Source organism: Amblyomma americanum, chromosome 11 (genome assembly GCF_052857255.1).
Source record: "Amblyomma americanum isolate KBUSLIRL-KWMA chromosome 11, ASM5285725v1, whole genome shotgun sequence".
Taxonomy (NCBI): Eukaryota; Metazoa; Arthropoda; class Arachnida; order Ixodida; family Ixodidae; genus Amblyomma; species Amblyomma americanum.
Genome location: NC_135507.1, coordinates 13,585,203 through 13,609,291, shown reverse-complemented (window position 1 = coordinate 13,609,291; position 24,089 = coordinate 13,585,203). Strand labels below are relative to the sequence as shown.

General features: G+C 47.5%; 1 protein-coding gene across 1 annotated transcript; it reads left to right on the top strand.

Moving 5' to 3' along the window:
- Positions 1-500: 500 nt before the first annotated feature.
- LOC144110475 (uncharacterized) lies at positions 501-12,458 on the top strand. Its single transcript, XM_077643387.1, has 7 exons — positions 501-610; positions 2,734-2,911; positions 3,381-3,435; positions 5,857-5,951; positions 6,989-7,439; positions 10,088-10,346; positions 11,608-12,458. The coding sequence occupies exons 1-7, from the start codon at positions 508-510 to the stop codon at positions 12,090-12,092; spliced, it is 1,626 nt and encodes a 541-aa protein (XP_077499513.1). The 5' UTR covers positions 501-507; the 3' UTR covers positions 12,093-12,458.
- The last annotated feature ends 11,631 nt before the right edge of the window (positions 12,459-24,089 follow it).

The window sequence follows — 24,089 nt, the reverse complement described above, 5'->3', positions numbered from 1 at the left end:
GCTACGCCTTGAGAAATGCACAGGCCGGGGAGTGAGCACCCTAGGCGACGTTATAGTGTCACGTGATCTGTGGTCAGATTATTACATAGCTGAAAATAACGTGACATTATCACGCTATCTACATACGCGGCGTGTGTTCTGGCAGAAGAAGAGCGTTATTTTCGGTTTCGACATATCCCAATTCCCAGACCATTCCGATCTGACACCTTCCTCCGTGCAGTTGTAATAGTATTAAGTTATTATTGAGTCGATCACCCTGTTATTGAGTCTTAAAAGGAGTCTATTACACGAAAGTACTCGTGCTGAGTAGAGCTCACGAATACTACGCCCATTTTCTTCTGCTCGGTGAGGCATCATTAGTAGGCTTAATTTATAGCTCCGTTAGTAGAGTTTCTCTCTGCAGTTCAAGTTTTGCAGAGGCTAGCGCATTGTGACCTGTGCTCGTCGTCCCTGCTACAGGTCGAAAAGGAAACCGATGCTCTTTCCAATGCCTACGTGTCCAGCATCATGCCGGACATGAGCACCGTAGTGCAAGCAGCGAGCGATGTTCCATCTAGTGCTGGCCACCAACACCGCTGCGGCGAACCCAGCACGAAGAAGAGACGCCGCGGTGAGTGAGAGCTGTGCGCCACTTGCGCTGTCCGGTACACTCCATTCGGCCAATTAAAATCCGAGGTAGGCAGTGTTAATTTCGTCCCGGACGATACACATATCCGAAGCAGGTCTCCAAGTCGAACAACCTGTAGTCTCTGGACCAATGTAGGTAAAAGAAGTCGGCAGAACGGATTCGTTACTGATGTAAACAGGATGGTAAAACCCTTCACCTTAAGTCCTATTATGAAAAGGATGTGTGCCTTGAACCGTGTCCGTAGGGGGTCCCTTTATGTAGAGCCGGAAAGCTTCTAAGCTCTGCCAGAGAATAGTGCAGACCTATTAGCGTGGGTCTATTGTGGAATGTCTATTCTGCACTTGCACCCGCAGATGCTCTCCCCACCTAACCACATAGCTACCACTTCACGTGCATAGCATGCAGCTGGTAATCCGGTTTTTCGTATTGCCTTTAACATGGTTGGCAGTGTACTCCCCCGGGAGCACATGTAGACGCAATCCTAAAGCTATAGTGACGATCCTCGCTCTGATGCTCGTCACAATACGCGCATGGGTGTGCGTGTTTGCATTTGAGCCGTTAGTGCTCGACCCCTTGTGAAATGGGTGGCTGCACAGAGCAAACCTGGCCCACAGATACGGGATGCCGCAGTCAATGTATTTGTCCTTCACTTAGAATCTGCGAAAATAGCAAATGCTTATGGTAATGGGGTTGTATATTTACTGACGCAGAGTCCTATATGTGTGCGGACATGTATGCTTGGCTCATCCTGACGCCAGAGTGGCCGCCATGCAAGTGCACAGTGTCATGGCGCCAATAAATGGATGCCCAGTCGAAAAAAAATTTACCGAATCGTGCCCAAATTATGACAATATGTTCTGTATGTTTGCGGAAACGACAGATGATTTTTCTGTAGTATTGTAATATTTTTCTCTAGCAATGCAGTATATATAATTGATACTTTTCTGTAGTTTTTTTTTCGATGCGAAAAGGGACAGCACAATAGTACTGAAAATTTACCTGTGAATACAAAACTTTTTGTTACTAAATTTCAAGGCCAAAACACTGCAGAAATCTGCTGTAATTGCAGAAATTTTTCGGTTGTGTTGTTATACTGTTTGCGTCTTTTATCCTACCCACTTAACAAACTTAGCGCAAAGTGTGCTCACGCACGCTCTCCATGACGACACTCAACATTGCAGTGAGGTTGACATCGTTCTTTTGTATTATTTACTTAATAATTATTGACGGATTGCCCCACAACATTGTAATTTTCGTTGTTAGCGTGGTGGTGGTTCCGGCCGGCCACGATTAATGTTCTAGCGGATTCAGCCCTATACACTCTGGGTATGGGGTTGTGTCTTCTACTAAGTGGTAGGATTGCGGTCGTCTTTCTCCCGCTAACAGAAACGGCGCTCCTTATTTTCTGAGCATCTGACGCATGAGTGATTTGTCAAGTCATCCCCTATGCTGACAAGGCGAATTTGATACAACTGGGCAGCCCTCCCCGTGCACCCCCATATCATGTACTAAACCCCATACATGTCCGCTGGAAAAGTTACGACTACAGAGAGTTTTTGACAGAAGCAGCACATCATGTATTCCTGCGCTTTAAAATATCGGGATCTCATCCACGCGTAGCTTAGGATGGGCAGGACAAATAGTTATTAATCAATATAACTTATATATCATTTGTAAATCGTGTGAGGTAAAGCCGCTAGCAATATGTTTCCAACGTTGTGAGTACTTGATTTAATGTAAAAAGGGTGTTAAATGCTTTTCGATGTCCGTCAAGGAGTTCAGGGTCGTAACTTTTACCGCGAATCAGCAGAGATTTAAAAAAAATGGTTTGCATTTTCATAATCATTACTGTTAATAATACAGGAAGGGAGTAGGGGGGAACAGACACAGAACGCAGGGGCATGTGCAATAGTGCAACACCACAGCGCTGGCTTTCGATTTATACCGGGACTGCAAGGATAAAAAAATGACGTTCAACATGAAGCCTCTAGTTAAGCATGCGATTGGAGGCGGATCTGAAGAACTGTTGCATATTGCAAAGCCTTTTCCATCAGATTGAACTCTGAACTACTTCTTTTGCCACATTGGGCTTGGTCTGTACTTAGGAAGTACTGAGGACACATGCACGGTGGACAGGGCGCCACCTGGTCCCCTGGGAGAACTGCTGCCCGCGGGCACCTGCCTTCGGAGGCCGTCAGGCTACTTGGTGCAGCACATCGCTAACGTTATCCACAAGAGTCCGCGGCAAATGTTGCGCGTGCAACACATCTACGAGGCACTGAGGTGAGCCCCTCTTCGCACGAACGATCTAGAAGGTATCTTGCCTGATCGCGAAGACCTCAGGTTGCATCACCGTCTCCTAAGTGTTTCAATGCTTATTGAACTAGCCAAAAATGACGAATCCAGACCTGTCGTGTCCCCCACTCCCACGCTTTCCTCTTGCTAAGTTTTTGGTCTCCCCAGGCACAGTATGGTCACGTGGGGTCCTGACGGACTGCGCCGCGTCACGGAGCCTGTACGAAGCAGCATTCCGGGAGGACTCCACATGACGTGCATTTCAGGCTACATCGCATTTTGTCTCGCGTGTGAGCGGCTCTCTTCAAGATGTGCCAAACTTAAAACGTCCTAAACGTCCAGCGCTTCTCAAAACGATTGATATCAGCAACACATCATGTAGCTCGATAACTAAAGTTACTCTGATTTGTCGCTCGACATTTGGGTGTTCTCTCTAACCTGTCTCCCCAATCCGCAGGTGCAAGTTCCCGTTCTTCCGCTTCGTGGACAAGGACGCCCAGGCCACTTTTAGGGTGAGCGAAACTGTTGAAGAGAGACAGGAGAAAAGTAAATGAGAAGGGCCTTTTCTGGACAAGACTACTTTTTGACAATGTATTTAAAACCACCGACATGCTGGTTTACGTAGTGGAGGTGATCTGAAAGGGGAAAAGGAACAGAAAAAATATTCTGCAAAAGATATTTACAGGAACGTATTCTGCTAACGGGAGCTGCTATTATAGCAGCTTCTCTATTTTATCAGAAATGCCTTCTTGTTATTCCTCTTCTTGTCTTTCTATCCTTTTGCACTCATTGAGGTGACATACATAACATCTTAACTATGCGGTGGTGTACGTACTTATGAGCTAAAGATGGCCAAGTACCCATTGTTCGCTTACAAAGAAATCCAAACAATTTATCATTATCTAGCTGAGGTTAGACCATTATTGTTATTCAGCTGGGGTTCTGCAGTGCTGACGAAAAAATTCTGGCGGGGGAACCGGACCTGCAAACCCTAGGATGCATTTCTGCGTACACGAAACATTTTCTACGCTTTTCCTGGATGCGGGATGTAAGCATTGACTACATTTCAGTTAACACTCCCCTTTCATAGTCTAAAACGACAGCAGTTTGAGGCTCGTTCCCTAGGTTTAGCGCTGTCGTAGTAGTAGCAGTTGTACTAGTACTATCAGTAGTAGTCGTAGTCGCCGTAACAGGAGGGTGGTCACCAAGGGAAAGGAAGAGGGAATTGCCCTAACGTCACTCTGAACGTCACGATTACGCGCATGGCAACACAATCCACTGAGTGGTCCTAACCCAATGACGTGACGTCTGACAGCGTAGTTCCTCTCCCTCGTAACTCCTCCCACTGCTGTGATGACCTCCCGAAACGCATCATAAACTTTGTCTCGCATAATCATACAGTGGTCCGACACCTCGAACACATCTCTTGAGAATTCTCAGATCGCGACGTTTCCATTGTGACTATCAAGGACTGAGAGGGAAGCCCTACGAGAGCGAGTATGCCTGAAAAATGAAAATAGTGCTCTATAACTCTACAGATATTCGTGGACTTCTCAATTTCCTTCCTTCAGTACATTACGAAAACAGCATATCTAAACAGATCTCCCCGAATGTCGAGTTATATAGTGGTAACAGTCCTGTCAGTTTTCGTGCTTTAACATTGGAGCTGCCATCAAATATTTACCTCCGTTGCAAGTTTAAAGCTTCGACCGAGGAGACGATGGGGGGGGGGGGGGGGTGGAGGAGAGTTCAGTATATTTGGTTCTTGTGGAAATGGAAGGGACAGGTACTGTCTCACTCCTGCGAGGGCAACTCAACTGCGCCATGAGGGAAGGCATGAAGGTGGTAGTGAATGAAGAAAGAGATGATAGAGAGGCCTTGGTGGAGGGCGCCGGAATAATTTCGACCGTCTGAATATGTTTCACGCGCACATACATCGCACAGTAAACGGGCGCATTTTGCGCTCCGCCTGCAACGAAACGCGACCACGGTGGCCGAGATCGAAACCGGGTATCCCAGCTTAGCGGCGCAGCGCGCAAATCACAGCGCCCAACCACAGCGTCCAATCAAAGCCGGTGGGGAAACAATGAGCTCGCGGGAGAGGGTGATTGGGAGATCTTTTGGCTCGCGTTCAACGCCACGACGTTGACACGTGGTCCGTACAGAGCTAGCTCTTCACGATGACAGTTCGATGAAACGCTGTCGTGTACTCCACGCTACGCCGTCGCTCGTACGGAGCGGCGTTGTTACCGTTTTGCACTCAGGCGTCTCCCGCAGACACGATCATAACTGCCTTGACTAAATTGAGCTCACTAACACATATTAGTGTACCCGGGTTCTAACCCGACCGCGGCGGCAGCGTTTCCATGGAAGCGAAACGCAAAAGGCGCCCGTGTGCTCTGTGATGTCAGCGCACGTTAAATATCCTCAGGTGGTCGAAATTATTCCGACTCCCTCCACAACGGCACCTCTTTCTTCCATTCTTCTCTCACCCCCTCCTTTATCTCTTCCCTTAAGGCGCGGTTCAGGTGTCAGCCGATATGTGAGACAGATACTGTGCCATTTCTTTTCACCAAAAATCAATTTTTATTTGCCGGCGTTGTGAGCAGGTGGTGCGAAGAGAGAAATCTAGGAGGCAGGTGGAACACCTATTAATGTATAAAATGACTCTCTGCATGTATGGAAATTAATCCACTTTGCTTTCGCGTCATACCATTGGTGTCCAGGGAGAAATCTAGAAGGCAGGTAGGAACCCTATGAATGTATAGAATGAATTTCTGCATATATGGAAATTAATCCACTTTGCCATCGCGTCATACCCTTAAGGCGGAGCTTAAGTGTCCTGTCCCATTTTTTTGTCTTTTTGTAAATATTTCGATAGCGGCCAAGGTTTTTCTTTTAAAAGTTCTTCACGTTGCGGTGAACTCTCGCAGAGCTCGGTGCGCCACGCCCTCCTCCAGCGCTGTTTTACCAAGGTGCCCTCCAGCAATGCCAGGAACAGCTTCTGGTCTCTCAACTACAGTGAAAGGTATGCATACGTGTCTCTGTCGCTTGCTGTGTGTGACGGAACTCTCACAAGTTTATTTGCTTCTAACAAATCAGGAAGCCGAAATGGACTTGCGCAGGGCGTGCACTGCTGAGGACAGATAAGCAAGGGTTGCTTGAGGGAGTCCAGGGGGCTTCTAATTAAAGAACAAACAAAGCAGTGCACTGCATAAGGTCCGGTGTACGGATAAATTTAGGAAGTCTGCGTTGACAGGCTAAAAACCGCTGGCGCAGGAGATCGTTAAATGGAGATATTGAGAGAGTAACTTCTCCTCGACAAAACGAAGCCAAATTGATGGCAATAGTAACAATTAGAACATGACCGACGATTTCAGTGCTACCTAAAGCGAAATTTTAGCGCAGTTTAAATTTGCGACATATTCGGGCAAAATACTTGCATGACCGTTACTATGCGAAGCATGCCGTTTCTCGCACAAGGACTCATATCTATTGAACTAAACGAAACACGAAACCTCACCAGTGGTGTACAGCGCGACGATGCAGCCCTTGTCTTACGGCGTCCTCTCCCGCGTCTGCTGCTCCCTTCGAGGACGCGCTGTAACCTCATACCCGCCCAGACGAAGACTGGTCCTCTTGCCGAAACGTTGGCAAGACCCCTGAGGCTTCCCCTCTCTTGTACACTTTGTGATTAATTCTGGACAAAGGGAGTTCTTTTGAATGGAAAAGAATTTATGAGCGCAATTTATTCATACCATTGTACGATTTCACTGTAATAATCAATGTAACTGGAGATCTCCGGTCATCACGCTTGATTTTTTTTGGGTGTTAACATTTTTCCTAACGTCAAACGTGTTAATATTGCTTCTTTACATGAATTGTACATGCTTAACGCGAACAATGGAAACACGGTAAAAAGAAGATATATCTGAAAAATTGACCAATTACTTTCAATATGTCTATAGCATTACCTTACAGCTAAAGTCCGAGAGGACCGGTCACCTCTTCCACCGGCTTCTTTGTGTCCGAACTCCTCACAACCTTTTTTTTTTCCTCCTGCAGGTTTCCTAAATACAGACCTCGCCAGTGGATCATGCCCGAGAAAGAAGAGCAGGGCGAACCAAATGAGACAACGGAGGCATTGAATTTCGCTAGCGACCTGGGGCCGGTGACGTCCCCTGCGATGACCCCGCCGGACTTGGAGCCACCGAGAGACAACAGAATGTCGTCGGTGCCCACGGCTGGGGCGTCGCAGCTGCCAATTGTCTCATCGCAGAGCCAGGAAGAGACGAGTACCTCAAACTCGCCTCTGCCGGTACTGCTGTCACGGACGACGCAGGCGACGCCGAAGTCGTCTCCCTCTGATTCTAATCCACCGTCGCCGACGCCACAGTACAGGGACACCGGCGTCTCGAGCTCGGCTCCAGCTCGTACAGAGCCGACACCGGTGGGCATGTTCACCGGCCTCAAAGAAACTCCGACGGTCGACTGTCCAGGTCCCTTACCCGTGCAGGTAAGTGCTATCGGCACCCTGAAAACCGCCTCACTGTTCGTCTGTGCGCAAGCCGGAATCACGCGACCCGTTTGCAGTGACAGACGAACGCGGCAGCCTCGTGGCATCAATTCGTTCATTTGCATATCGTTTCGTACCACATGGTCCCACGTGATCTCTAACCCTTCTTGAAAAATGTGTGCAGGTTTCCTCATTCAGCCTGCCCAGAATAAATCGGTCTGTGGTCAGAAATTGCTGGCTTCTCATTGAAGCGCTTGAAGATGGTGGTTTAAGCTCGAAAAACGTGCTTTTATTCTCGGAGTGCTTAAGACAGCTTTGGTCATAGGGCTGAATTTGGTATATTTGGTATAATTTGGTATATTATTCACTCATAATGGTGGTTCTCGGCTGAACAGCTATGAAAACTCACGGGTTTCATCCAAGTATGGACCTGTCCTTCATTAAAATAAATTTCATAGTTAGCTCCTGGATTTCCATCGACAAGGCACTTTGCACGGCGTCTCTTCACATCTTTCCGGGCTGGTTTGTATTACAGTTAATGACTTACGCGGAGTGCTTTGCGAAATTGATTAATGTCCTTGTTGTACTTGTCAGCTGCAAAATTTGGAGCCAGGGAGGAGTTTTCCGTCGAGTGTCACAATGGGCTTAATTACACCCACTGTAGTCGAAATCTCGCAACACGCGCGTGGTACGAGAATCATTTCTAATGAAATAATCAATCAGTAAAACCGCCCCTAAGTTGTCTGTGGACACACGCACGCTGACAGTGGTGACAATATGGATTTCAATGCGAAAGCATTTCTTGTCTCATGAGTGACATGTACAGGACCTGTAATCAGAGCGTGTCGACTGAGCGTGTCATCAGAGGGTGCCAGTGCGAGCTTGTCTCTGATGCATTATAGGGGTAATTTTTAGAATAGTTGATGAAATATATATTTAATTAACACAAATTATTAGTTCGCCCTATTTACAAATAAATTTATTCTACGAATTAGTTTAAATAGCCGATTAGTTCAAATTATTCAGTGACTAAATTGAATAGATGAATTTGTTAATTCTTGAGTTAATCAACCAGTTAAAATCAATTAAGTCGCCCATATTATTTAATAATTTGTAATTACGTGAAATGATTAACTTGTTTAAATAGTGAATTACTTCACACATTCCTGGTTAAATTAATTGTTTTTGTGAATTCAATAGTGCAGCCGTTAATTAAACTGCCGCCGCGGTGGCTGAGTGATTACGGATCTCGGCTGCTGGCCCGAAAGACGCGGCTTCGATCCCGGCCGCGGCGGTCGAATTTCGATGGAGGCAAAATTCTGGAGGCCCGTGTACTGTGCGATGTCAGTGCACGTTGAAGAGCCCCAGGTGATCGAAATTTCCGGAGACATTCGCTACGGCGTCCCTCATAGCCTGAGTCGCTTTGGGACGTTAAACCCCCATGAACCATGAACTTAATTAAGCAAACTAATTAATTAGTACTTATGTGTTCTTGCTAGACGCTCTAATAATGGAACCCATGTCTTTCGATGTGGTAAAGCGAAAAGTGGTTTTGAAAAAATGAAATAACGCAGTAACTGTTTCACATATCCAGGTGAACACTCGAACCGCCTCGTAATGGAAGGGATAAAGGAGGGAGTGAAAGAATAAAGGAAGAAAGATGCGCCGTAGTGGAGGTCTCTGGAATAATTTTGACCAACTGGGGATAGTTAACGTGCACTGACATCGCACAGCCCACGGGCGAGTTTTTGCGTTTCGTTGCCATCGAAACGCGGCCCTGCGGTCGGGTTCCAACCCGGGTACTCCGGCTCAGTATGCGAGCGCCTTAACCACTGAGCCAGGTTCGAACGAAAACACTACTTAGAAACGGCAAACGCATAAAGAAACGAACACCGAGCAACATAATCGGCAGCAGTAAGAGGAATTCTTCCGCATTACTGCACTAAAGCAGACTTATGTGCACGCATGGAATTTTTATGATCAAGTTTACAGCGTGTAGTATGCTGTCACTTTGTGACCGCTTCATCGCATCACCTACATGCTTTTCAAAAAACAGATTTCATGCGCTATTCGTCATGAATGTTATTGAACATCTTTTTTCTGAACGCCGGGTGCAAAGCACTTTTCCAGTAGTCCAAAGCCGGTGCCATATTACGTTACAGATATTGCGTTATGTTACTGTATCATAAGAAGGGTACCACAGCAAGAATCATCGATAACCAGGCGCTTATAATTCTTCATCTCTTCCAAACGGCAGTGCCCTAACCCGTTCATCATTTGCCCACAATGGTGAGAGCCGGGGGCCGTTCAGTGGTGGCGTTGAAGCGCGTAGTCGGCAGTTGTCTCTGGTCGCCGCTGGCGGCGCTAAAGCTGTGCATTATAATAAGGTTAGCAAAAGACAATCAGAAGATCACGGCCGCAATGGCAGGGATGTGACAATGTCAGAAGGCTAGGATTAAAAATGTATTCGAACAAAATGACAAATATGATTATAGCACCGTTTAAGGAATATAAGGAAAAAGGGAATTAACATGGTGGCAACTGCCACCGTGCACCCCGTTTCAAAAAGGGTCAACCATACGTGCATCCATATCGGCCACCTTTTGTAACTTCCCCACCGAGTGCCATCGTCTGTTCACTGCGTGCAGGAACCAGCGGCAAGGCCCAGCAGCGCCCCACCGCGGCTCGGCACGGCCACGTCGCAGCAGACGGCGCTTCCATCGGTGGTCGGCCGTTCAAGAGAACAGCACCAGCCGCAGGCAGGGCCGCAGCCACAGCCGCAGCTGCAACCGCAGCGGCAGTTTGTGGGATGGCCGCATGTCAACGCGGAACGTTTCTACGCACTGCACGTACCATCGTTGCAGGACTACGCTCAGCAAGAGATGCAGCCATCATACGGACGCCGATGTAAGCACCCGTACAATGCCCCATTTCGGTGTGGATGTATCTGTGGCAAAACTACGCCGCGAATTTTAATTATTCGGCTTGAAGGCTGTGGAAAGCATGCGGCGAGGTGTCATATCGTCGTACCCTATAATGTGGCGTGCCAAGATTGTAGCAATATATTTCCCTCGGTATAAAATAAAAAGAACATTAAAGAGTGCGTACGTGAGATGAACGCCAGTGGTCTCGAAGTGAAAACGATGAAAAACTCAGTGTCTGCGTGCTTCTGACCATGCCAGTCACCTTAGTGTCACATCGTTATTGAGGCTGTCCAGTCAAAACGCAGTGGTCAGGAAAGAAAAAGTATTCAAAGGAGCCGTTTATGTTGACATTGTTACTGTCCGAAAATAAAGCTTATCTCGTGGCGCAAGCTTTTGAGAGGGAATGTGCAGTATGTTGCTCGAAAATAAAGCTTATCTCATGGCGCAAGCTATTGAGAGGGAATATGCAGTACGTTGCTTTGTACGTTATAAATGCTAATGCATAAATTGGCTGTATCAGCGAGGTCATGTCATCAAAACCCATCCGCATACGCTGTGGCGGTCTTAGAATAGGTAGGATCAAACGAATGGTTGTAATCGAAAGAGCATGATGTGAGGATGATGAGAGAAAAAAATTGTGTCGATAGGATGAACAGTTAATTAGAGCCAAAAATGTCGATAAACCAACGAAATAGCGTGGACGTCGATATAGTGAGTGGATGGGAAAACTACCGTGGCCGGCAAAAGGGTGCGAAAATAGGCAAATGAGTTGAATTAAAGTTTCAAACGACATAAAATGTGTTTCATGAGTGATAATTAAGCAAAAAGTTTGAGTGATATAGAGTTATTAAGCGTTAGAACCAAATTTTTTTAGGCTGGATGGTGATATTGTAGGCAGATGGGAAAGCAGACCTGGTGCCAAATTTTAAAACGAATATGTGATTGCAGTAAAAGGAGATGTAAATACAGTAAATGTGATTAATTAACAAGAGTAAAAAGGAAGAAAATGGGTAATATAATTGCAAATCAATAATCGTAACCATTGAGGGCGTTTAATTGATAGCCAGTAATTGAAAACAATTCCTTAACTACTAAGTTCATTAATGCTAATAGGATGTGTCGACATAGGATTTTTATAAAATAATGCATCTTGAACATCCATGCGATCACATCCCATCCCATCCTATAAAGCATCTTGAGCCTCTATACTTAGCTCGTTGTCGCAACCTCCTTCCACACCGCAGGGCCAGGTGACAACTACAGACTCAGCTGGGACCCATACGCCAGGGTCGGGAATGTATTTTCCGAGGACAACTTTTATTCGGGTCGTCCCTACGGCACTCAATCTCCGCCAAGACCGCAAACCACAATTCACTCGGCGCGGCATGGGCCAGAATTGCGATGGACACCGACGGACGCCAGCTTCGTACAGCTGTTGCCTCAAAGAGAACCGCCGCTGAGTCGGCAGGAACCTCTGTCACGACGCGAGAGACCGGCTTCACCACAGGGACTGTCGTCACAACAGGATCGACAGTCACTACTGCACGAGGACCTGCTGTCAGAGCACGAACAGCCACTGCTGCGCAGTTGCCGCCCCCAACAACAGGGAATGCCACGGGTAGAGTTGGACGCGATTCGCCTGAATGGCAGGCCGTACGTAGTGCGGAATGCGAGGCGCTCCGCGGACGACCCTCGCGCAGTCATCATCGAGTGCTACGCAGCGCTCTAGCGGCCGACTTAGAGTCACCAGAGGTCGGCGCCGACTGCTGCCAGCGAGTCCCACCTCCTCGTCCACCCGCGTCACCGCATTTCTGACGCTGTTTGCTAGTCGCTTGAGAGCAGGAACTTGTTCCTGCCGCCTGTTCAGAGCGTGGATAGAGACAAAGGGGCCGAGCGTAATTTCTGTCCGGGCTTTAAACACCATTGCCGATTGTAAAGTGCGCGCGTGTGGTGCCACGGTTTGTCAACTTGTTTCGCTGCGTGTTCTAGGCGTCGTTGAAGTCTTTGCCGTCAGGTTTTCAATCGGTTTGTTTTCGTAACACCTGGCATACGTTGTGTTCTGAGCGCTGTTTTGGTTTTTCTTTGTTGTAATATGTTGCCTATTGTTTTTGAAAAAAATGTCTTTGAAAAAAATAAAGGAAAAATTTCCGGGGGCGAACTTGTCTGCATATGTGCAGTGATGCGAAAGCACTTCTCTTACTGTTGCCCATTATGGTGCTGTGTTTTTGTATCTTTATGCCTAAGCCGTGGACTTGAAGCACAGATACGAACTCTTCATGATGAAATGAACAAATGAATGTAATCTAATTCAATTGATAATTTTATTCAGTTATAAAATATTTAAACGGCTGGATTAACTTATCAGATTGTGGAGTAATTAACTAGTTAGTTCTGTCAGTATATTTAACTGAACGTGATTGAAACTAATTCAGTGATTACATAAATCATCGATCTCATAAAATTAGCGATTAAATTGAGAACTTCTCTTATTTACTAATTTTTTTATTTATTTAAAAAACACCTCTAAAGGCCCTCACGGCTGAGGCTATTATATAGACAGGTAAAGGAAATAGATCGAAACCAAATTTAAAAACAAACAGACGAGAAAAACAAAGTTATTATGGGACATAGGAATAAAGTGCATGGCGATAATAAAAACAAAAAAATGTAGACAGCAGCACACTGGGAAAAATTATTTCCTGGACTACAACCTATACAACTTCATTGAAACCACAACGTTAAAGTGAAACAATTTGCATCATCATTAATAAAAATACAAGGCAGATATATCCAATGCATTTATATGAAACAATTAACGCAAAAATTTAAGAAGCGATAGTAATAGCAGACAGTAGTAAAATTTATCCGGACCAGTGGCAGTCGCGATACGTTCACAATAAATTTGAACAGAATAATTGCTTCACCCAATTAATTCCTCAACTGATCAGCCATTTTGGTGGCTTAATTTTTATTTCATGCTAGTTACCTAAATATACTTCTCATCTATTAATCACATCTTTAAAGGATGATTGACAGTTCTTGAGGACACGCTCTGATGATACGCTCTGCCGATAGGCCCTGTACATGCCACTCATGAAGCAAGCAATGCTTTCGCATTTTAAAGAAAAAATTACGAGAGAGAGAGAGAGAGAGAGAGGAAGTTTAATGTCTACCGATATAGCAGGCACCCCTACCTTCCCAGCTTGGGTACGCAGACCCGGGAGGGAGTAGGGGGCTCGAAAAAATTATGAGTATGTGCATTTACATGTACAGGCGGCAAGATCGCCTGGAAGTGGAAGAGGCAGTAATTGCCTTAGCTATCGCACACTCCTCCGATGACTTTATATTTCACATCCCAAAACAGCAGTTAGTAGCTATGCCAATCGCTAAACCCACTCCCCGGCTGCAAACTTCCTTGCATCATTCTCCCTACCCCTCCACCCTGCCCACAGCGAACATCCTTCAACAAGGCAGCTTGCACCCAAGCCCGAGCACTCGTCAACCGGACTGCGAGCGACCTCCATTTGTCTTGGAGTGCCAGGTATCGGCTTCTCTACTATCACGACCTTATCCTCTTTGATTGAAATCCCTGCCAAATCTACCCTCCACCGCATAAATCTTTTCCAAAAAGCGACCAAGCTTTCTGGCGCAGCCTTCAAACGGCCACAGTCACAACCTCCTTTCCTTCTCTGAATTATAATCCGCAATGAACCTCTCCTTACTGCCACTTGTTTCCTAGCACCCGAGCCGGCTTTAATCACATCTTTCTGAACCGCCCAAACAAACTCAAGCCCCCGTGGCAAGGGTCTGCACATCAGTAGCGACGGGAAGCTGCTCTGCGCAGCTGATATGCAGCTTCTGACAGTTGGCTGGGCCCAAGGGGTCGACGAAGCACAATAGTGCCCGCCATCTAGAACGGCGCGAGGACCCATCGTCGTCCTGCGTTCCCGGCCATCTAGAGCGGCGCGAGGACCCATCGTCGTCCTGCGTCCTCCTTTCTTCTTCCCCTCACATCTGCGCTATCGGCGCAGTTATTTTTTTTTATTGCACGGAAATTCTACCGAAAAAGAAAATCGGAGTATGCTCGTGTTTCGAAACACCAGGCTATGTAATACGAGCCCACCATACCCCTGCACGTCCCCGTCTTCCCAAGCATCAAAATTCTGGGAGGCACACACGTATCCAGATAGGGGAGACAGCCAGGCGGCTCTTCTAGCGCAACATACACTCCACGCAACAAAGCGCACTGCTTACGGAACAAAGATTTCGGTGACCACAGTGATTCGGCGTGGCGCTCCATCATACGGCTCTTCCAAAGACTATTAAATAGTCACAGCAACATAAAGAGATCAGCATGGGCAACAAAGTTTTTCTCCACGGGCAAAAAACAGATACTGTAGTATTATTTCAATAGCGCTCATAAGAGGTCGCTGTAAAATGTACCAAAAAAGCATAGCATCATTGCACAGATTTAAAACAATGGTCAGTAGTCTCTGACGCATTGCGTAGGCGGCAATTCACCGTCCATGGCACAAACATCTCCATAGCATGCAGCCAAGCCTTGACAAGCACGTTGCTGTCTGCAGTTGGAAGAACGTTTTTGCAGCAGAAGGAATGCACATTCGCTTAACACGTTTTAAAGCACTGGTGTAAAAGAACTCCAGAAAAAAAGTGCCGATAAAACAGTACAGGTTACAGTTACTCTAAGTTCGTGAGTCATCTGCCTTCTGGTGAGGCTCTACAGGTAGTCTAAGAGTCAGGAAATTGGAGGTGTCCGCAAATTCCTTATAAGGAATTCCCATATAGGCTTGCTCACGAGTGTTTCCATTCGGTGTGAAGAGGAAAGGCAAATGAGCACTAAGACGCCTAATAAGCTCAGCTACTAAAAATAAAAAAGGATGGTTTTCCGATTGGAGAAAGAGAAAAACGCAAAACAAGCTGATTAACGATTAATAAAGCCTCTTCCGTCAGCCTCCACTCTCCACTTTCTTCCTCGCACAATGAAGAACCTGCTGCACAGGCAAGTTTTGGAAAAAAAAATAAAAAATCTTGCAGACTTCAGCGCGAGCAAACACGGACAGTTCCCCTCCCCCCCCCCCCCCCCCCATTCAAGCCTGGGGACGTCGCCTCATGGACAAAATCTGTTGATCACAATACGCTCCACTGTTTGAAATTTGGTGCAAGGAACCCATGGGTACAAAAGAGCGCCGCAGTTCCAGCAAATGCCACCCAAATGACTTGACCTCGTACCTCGATGACCCAACCAAAATTTCTTGGATTTATCTTAAGAGCCGCTCCTCACACCTCCCAAAACTGTTCAGTCAAATGTAATACCTAAAGTGAACTCTTTCTGACAGAGCACTAGAGGGCGACATCGTCAGCATAAGTCAGCATAGGCTAAAATCTTAACTTCACATTGTGCCAGGGAGAAGACACAGATAGTTGCGCTCTTAATAATACTAAAGCAAAGGGGTTCAGAATATAGCGCAAACAATGGAGGGGATAGTAAACACCCTAGGCGAATAGATAATTTATGTGGTCTAGGTTTGGTTAGCTCATGGTTAATAATTAGCCTTGCGCCACAATATTGTGCCCCTGAGGAAAATATCTCCAGTATTTGCATGCTCAAAGACCGCAAACAAGAAATCGTGAAGAAGAGTTAGTTGGCCGGTCACATCTGATACTGTCTCGAATGCCGAACCTCCAATCTGAAAACGGACCCCTTGCCCCGCCGCAGTGGCTCAGTGGTTAGGGCGCTCGACTACTGATCCGGAGTTCCCGGGTTCGAACCCGACCGCGGCGGCTGCGTTTTTATGGAGGAAAAACGCTAAGGCGCACGTGTGCTGTGCGATGTCAGTGCACGTTAAAGATCCCCAGGTGGTCGAAATTATTCCGGAGCCCTCCACTACGGCACCTCTCTCTTCCTTCCTTCTTTCACTCCCTCCTTTACCCTTCCCTTACGGCGCGGTTCAGGTGTCCAACGATATATGAGACAGATACTGCGCCATTTCCTTTCCCCCAAAAAAACCAATTATTATTATTATAAAACGAACCCGCCGCGGTGGCTCAGTGGTTAAGGCTCTCGTCTACTCAGCCCGAGTACTCGCCTTCCAACCCGACTGAAGCGGCCGCGTTTCCATGCAGGCGAAACGCAAAATGCGCCCGTGTGCTGTGCGATGCTAGAGCACGTTAAAGATCCCCAGGTGGTGGTGGTGGTGGTAAAGCTTTATTGGATGCACTGAGCGGGTTTTATAGGAGAGTGGAGGTTTCCACCGCTCCATGCATTGCCTCGGTGGTAGTCCTCATTCCGGGACATCATTGGCGCTAGCCGCTGCCTGCGCTCTTTGGACCAGAGCCCTCTGGGACTCCAGGTCCAAGCAGCCGGACAAGGTCGCCTCCCAGCCCTCTCTTGTTGGCTGATTTCCTCCCATATTTGCGGATTTTTTTGACAGGCCCATACCATATGATATGCGTCTGCCCACAACTCACAAAATTTACAGTACTTCGAAAAAGTTGGGTCTAGGAGGAGGAGGAGGAGGAGGAAAGACAGGGAAGGTAACCAGAAGAATAGCCGGTTTGCTACCCTGCACGGGGGGAAAGTGGTGAGGGGAGAAAAAGATGAATGAGGAAAGACAGTTCCAGAAAATAAAGTCACTATGCAGTCACAGCGCTCAGTAAACTCACAGCCTATCGAGCAGGCCAGAAGTCCTCAAAAAGCGGAGCAGCGCCTTGGGGGCCTTCACCGCCGACGATCACCGCGGCCAGTGGCCGAGGATCTCCGTTTCCGCCAGTGGGCACAGGTCTAGATGCTCCTGTGCACTCACAAAAAATGTGGTCTAAAGTCTCATCACACCCGCAGATGGCAAATGCAGTGCTGTCAGCCATACATATTAAGAAGGAGTAATGCTTGGTGAAAACTACACGCAGCCACAGGCAACGCAACGAAGTTGCTTCACGTCGTGGTAGGCCGGATGAGAGCCGAGGCTTCATATCTGGGCCCAAGGTTTTTAAACGGGAATGCAAAAATTGGGCGGAATTGCACGCGGCAAGCGTGATGTCCCACAACAGTGGTCTGAGCCTACCTCCTGCGTCGACTCTCGAGATGGGTATGGACACACAATCGCCCTCAAGGTAAGGAGTTCTCGCGGCCTCGTCCGCGCGGTGGCTGCCTGCGATGCCGCTGTGTCCTGGCAGCTATTGGTAAACAATATCATGCCCTTTGTTGATGGCTGTGTAGTGGAGCTCTCGGATTTCCGCGACAAGCTATTCATGGGACCAATGACGAAGAGCAGATTCTAACGCTTGGAGGGCTGCCTTTGAATCAGTGAAAACCGACCACTGCTGGGGTGTTTCTTCACTTATATGCGAAAACGAATAGCAGTAAGTTCTGCACCAGTCGATGAAGTCCGATGTGATATTTTCAAACTATGGCCCTTACGGGGATGACTACGGAGCCCGTGGAACTGGAAGGTGTCACTGAGCCATCGGTGTATACGTGCAGTCGCTGTCCGTGTTTCCCATGCAAATATTCTAGAGTGGTCTATTTTAGTGCTGTCGACGATAAATCAGCCTTCTTTTTGATGCCCGTTTTAAAAGGAAGCACACGACGTTGGAGCAAACTCAATAATAGAGAAGACGGTCCAGACGCTGGTGCAAATTCGGTTGGTAGGAAGTGGCGATGGACATCAATAATTTTCGCAAACAATGTACTCGGCTGGTTAGCAGGAAGACTAGCAAGATGCTGTGCAGGAATCCGAGACAGGTCACGAATATGCGCTCTCAAGGCTTCGATTGTGACATAGGAAGTCACTGGATTCTCCTAAGAGATTAGTACTGCTGCGGCTGTAGACGCGCATTTTGGTTGTTCTAGGCACGTCCGCAGAGCTTGAGCCTGAACACTTTGCAGACACCGTATGTTCGTTTTCCTCCCGTTTCCTAGCGCAGGGATACTGTACCGAAGGAATCCCATGAATATTGCGGTCTACAGCTCGACCATTGACTGCACTGATGCTCCCCACGACTTCCCTCCGAGAAAAGAGAGAACGTGAACGATCGATGTCAGTCTCCTTTTCATGTACGACACATGTGGACTCCATGTTAGATTACGATCGATGAATACTCCAAGAAAGCCATGGCTTCTTTCGTAAGCTATTGTTGACCCATTTATGCGTACGGGGTAATGTGACATGCTGTTGCGTGTAAAGGTAACAACGGAACACTTTTCAGCAGAAATTTCCAGGACTTGCAGGCAGAGGTAGGCCGCAAGAATGCTTGCCGCCTTTTGAAGCCTTGCTCGAACTTGTGGTCGCGTAACTCCTGATGCCCAGATACAAATATCGTCTGCATAGACTGAGACTTTTGCCGACTGTGGTAGTACATCGACAAGGCCGATAAGCGAAAGATTTGTAAGCGTTGGGCTGAGTACACCACTCTGTGGGACCCCACGGGAAGTGTAATGTGAAGTTGTTGGTCCGTCCTCAGTGTGCATAAAAAGTGATCTGTTGGATATATGACTGCGTATCCAGCAAAACGTGCGACGACCAAGTTCTGCAGCTTCCAGAGAGTTCAATATAGTTTGCATGTTAAAGGGGCGTATGATAACGTCACTCATCAGAGACAACGCCGCGGTGATGCGCTTCAGGTGGTTCTGATGTTGAACTGATGACATCAGGTCAATCTCGCTATCAATAGACAAACGTCCCCGCCAAGACGCGGACATTATATATGGGTATATTTGATAGCGCTCCAGATACCACTCAATTCGCGTAAGTACCATCCTTTCCATCAGTTTGCCCACGTAACTAGCCAATTCGATTGGACGGTACGATGCTAGGTCAAGCGGCGATTTTCCAGGTTTAAGGAATGGAACCAGCGGACTTGGTTTCCACGCGTCCGGAACTGTACCCGCACACCATCAGAAGTTGAAGTGGTCTAAAAGAACACCTCGAGCCTTATGACCAAGGATCGGGCCCCGGTGATGAAGACCATTTGCAACCGGCCATGGCGGCGTCTAGTTCTTCCATGGAGAAAAGAAGGCCCTTTCGCGAATCCTTAGATCTAGGCACTTCGAAGCAATTCAGAGTTGTGGATTGGTTCTTGGGACCTGCTATTCTTGCGCAAAATCTTTACCAATCTCCGCTTCGCTACGTCCTTGATGAAGTGCGAGAGACTTCAATCGTTGGAGCTGCTGAGGAAATGTTCGCAAGCCACGCACCACACTCCAGATGCGTGAGAGAGGCTTTCGAGGATCCAGTGTTTCACAGAATGCCTTCCAGCGGTCAGCCTGCAGGATTTGAGTTCTGCGCTGGATTTTCGTCTGTGTGCGCCTTGCATCCCTTAAATCGTGCAGCGACTTTGTGCGCCTCTATCTACTCTCTGCTCTTCGTCGAACTGACCGGATGTGCTGCAGCTCCCCATCGAAGTCTGTGAACTTTGGCATTGAAGCGAAGAAGCAGCTCGCTTGTTCCACAGCCTCCTTGATGCACTCTTCAATGCATGTTGTAATATCTACTCTGTAGGCTTCTTCCATTAAGGTTTTAAACATAGATCAGTTTATTCGTTGGAACCGTTCGGCATATCTTCATCCAGCGAGACCAGGAACAATATTATAAGTGCAAATGTGGTCACTTTCATGCATTTCTGCGTCGGCAAACCACCGCACGTCTCGCAAGACACCGAGACACAAACTCCAAGTCCAGACAACTGCTGTAAGAGAGCCCGCGAATGTACGTTGGAGAACCGTCGTTAAGGCAATGTAGGTCGTGCTCACAGGCGAAACAGACAAGACTTCTTCCCTTCGAATTCATCCGAATGCCTCCCCACATGGTGTGATGCGCATTAAAGTCACCAGTGACCATCAAAGGTCCAGGTGTTACAGCCAACAAGTCCCTCAGTCTGTCAGCGCCAATCCTAGTTTTTAGAGATAACGTCAGGGTGCGCCAAGAAACAAGTTTCTTCAAGCTCTTAAAGATTGCCCGAGAAATCCAAATAGTCCAAATACACAACAGTGGTGCTACTTGAACGCCACAGATGGAAATTCGCTTATCGTATATCCCGCGCCCAATGCAAACGCTAAACTCATCGGAGACTCGTTTACCTGGAACGCCTCTTATATTGCCAAATGAAATAAAACCGTCATCGGCTCTGTTTCTCGGCAGCTGGCGCTTCTCGGGCGCAAGACACGCGCATCTAACGACGGAGAAAACAAAAAGAGGGGGGGGGGGGGGGGCTTCTTGCGCCTGCTGGTGGCGGTGGAGACTTGATTAGGCACAGGGGAGTTTAGGACGCGCCGGTCCTCGGGCACCCGCGCGGCCCCACTGAACTCAAGCGTTCATGTCCCGGAGGCTTTGGCTTGCTTGGCCGGGTACTGGGAGCCCGCGCACCCACGCACCGGCTCGCCGCCGCCGAAGCCGCGACGCTCGCCAGCGCCATCTCTCGCTCGCAGCAAGAAAGCCGTGGGTCACGTGAGACGAGCTCGCGCTGTGACTGGCAGGTTTTTTGTGGGGCGGGGCTCCGTCGCTGCCGCTCGACAGAAACGTAGAGCAGGGCACAGCGGCACCGGCCGCCCGATTTGGGGGGAAACCGAATCAAATTCGGCTACGGAGGTGACGGAGGTGACGGAGGAAGCGAAAAACCGGCTGTGAGAATGTGGCCTTAGGAGCCAAGGCGCTGTTGAATGTCGTCACCTGCCACTTTATCACTGCGGCAGCCGCTACTGCACAATGGCGCACATGAAGCTGCTACAGTCTCGCGGGAAGGCACCGGAGGCAAGCTAGCGCCCTCTCTCAGGAAAACCTGGGTGCCTTCTTGAGCATGCTTTACACAAGGTGCCACCGAACACCCGACTCATGTAATGGAAACTTTTTAAGGCGCCTGTGGAGAGTGCACTATATAATAGACTTCACATTCAAATGGCATCGCTGTATGACGCGATACATTAAAGAACACGACTCGCAAGAGTGCAGTAGCTTCACTCTCACTATAACCAATGTCACTGACGAGTCATAACTGCGATATGATCGTAGCTACCACTTCGTCGGGTGTTGAAAGCACAAGGAAATATTTCCGGCCTGTTGTACACCTGCTCGTTGGTAGAAATTGCCGCATTGACAGCGGGACCTAGAATTTCAGTTTTATTAAAAAAAAGATAGCACGATAATCGGCGGTCATGTGAGCAGTGTTGTGAGCGCCCTTGCGGTGAAAGCGCGGAACGTTCACCAAAATTACTGCGCATGAGAGATTAGTGACAATGCTCGCTTAGCCCCGCCACGGAGAGATAGTGAGTAAACGTCGTGGCAAAGTGCATTTATATTCCATTAATCGCACAAGATATACATGCTTCTGGAAAGCACCGGCACACATCACTCCCACATTCCACTAAACTTGCCACTCATCTGCCAAATGAACACACTGTCGATGAGGTTTCCATTACAAAAAATTGCGCATTGGCAGAAAAGCCAGCCATTAAACCCGCAAATTCATTCAAGACGCAGCTCAGGAGCAGCACTACATTGTCTGCGCAGATATGGCCTGCTGCTTTATTCTTTTGAATTTTCTGCCACGAAAGCTTCAACACACAAAGTGACATTCCAAGATACCAGCCTTTACAAGTTGAGTCAAAGCACTAATCTTTAATTAAAAATGAGGGGGGGGGGGCTAATGAATAACAACACCTTAGTGACCTAAAAGATTTTCAGCCTGATATCCTCCTTAGCTGCTAGTGTCAACCAATGTCTAGTTGCATAACATGCATAAAGATGTGCTTGCTATGGTTTGTTGTCAGAAAAAAAGGTATACACTCAGGTACGCTTTCCAACACTACAGTACAAATGTTACAGGCAAAGAAGACTAGCATCATGACCAGCCCACTCTTAATAAAACCAGCCTCAGGGCGATATTAGCTTCATTACAGAGACGGCGAATGCACAACCTTTGAAAGAAAGCTTGGGGTGCGGTCTAGAGATTTTGTTCGTTTATTTGGCCCCAAAACACGTCCTGTGGCGCACTGCGCAGCCGCTATACCACGGCGCCATCAGTAGTGTGGGGACTCCAAGGGATCTATCAGTGTAAAGAGGAAATGACCATTTCCGCATATTTTATACTAAGTTGTAAACGCTTTCGCGTCACACCGTTAAGCAGAGACTGTGTCCACTCCAATTTTTTTAATTTCCTGCCCTTCACCATTGGCTCAAGAAAACAATATTTAAAAATGGTTTTTGAGGAAAGGAAATGGCGCACTAATTCTCTTAGATCTCGGTGGACACCCGATCCGTGCCGTATGGGGTGGGGAGTCCAGTTGGATTGAAAAATTGGCTGTGGTTTAGCTCTGGTTAACCCTAGTTGAATTACGAAAGCTTCGTTCTCGGCACGTCACCTATGCAGCGTCTCCTTCCGACGCTCTCGAGAACTCAAACCGGTCTCTTCCGCAGTTGAAGTTACTCCGGGACGTGGCACTTCTTCTAGACGCATATTCGTTACGACGCTTCTCGACTCGTGCGGCGCGTTCTTCTGGCGTCTCTTGAGCGCGTTGTCTCTTCCTCGCTTCATTCTGTTGTTGCGTCTCTCGCGCTCTCCATAACGACTGCAATACACTGAGGCGAAGCGCGCATATATATATATATATATATATATATATATATATATATATATATATATATATATATATATATATATATATATATATATATATATAGCCAGCGCGAGGCGACACCTCCTCTCCCTCTACCTCAGCGGAGCACATCTGGCGGAGCCAGTGACGACGGCAGCGGCGTCGACGGTGGCGCCATCTGTTGGAGCGCGGCTACGCCGTTGCTCGGCAACGGCGGCTCAAGGTCGTTTGTAAACCACGGCAAACGACATACCGCTGAAGTGCGCGACAAGCCGAAATGGCTGCCTGGCTGGCGTAGTAATGCTTTCGCTTTAAAAACTGGAGGACGCTTAAGCTTCACCGTTAAGTCAAGTGCGCTTTTCTTCTGGGCTATTGCGAACTAGCGTTTCTTGAGAAGATAGGTAAGCTGGGCAATTCGGAGAGACGCTTGGGGCCACGCCGGGCTTCAATTTTTTCAGCTTGACCGGCACCTCGGTTACCTTCCTTGTAATGCTGCCGGTGTAGATTGTCGTGGATACGGTCACTTACACGGAAGTGGTGCTCACAAAGCTGCAACATAAGCATGAACAAAGCTGTGTAAGAGGGAGCAGCGATTGACACCAATATATATAATAAGGCATCAAACAGCTAACACAGCCAGGTATATGACAGGGGCTGGTCACTTAAACCAGTTATTTAATACGGGAACTACAATCGCATGGTTGGCAGCGAAGCATTTTTTTTCTATATGAAACTTATTTAGGCTACAAGACAATTATTTTTCGACTCTCAAAACGTGTTGAATGATAACCGATTATTCGTAGCTATGCTCTAAACTGTGGCTCAATATGGGCATTCGTACGCAATTTCATTCCTTACTAATTCACCTAATCGTCACAAGAACATTCTCGGACAAAAATAATGAAAATTGAAAAATTGCGACATACTGTTATGGAAATATTGAAGGTGATGGTTCATTCTTTTCATAAGTAGCGAAAATCATTCCTTTGGCATCTCTCTATCGATCGTATCGATAGATCTGATAATTTCCGGAATAATTTCGATCACCTGTGTGTCTTGAACGGGCACTGACATCGCACAGCACACGGGCACGGTAGCGTTCCGCCTCCATCGAAACGC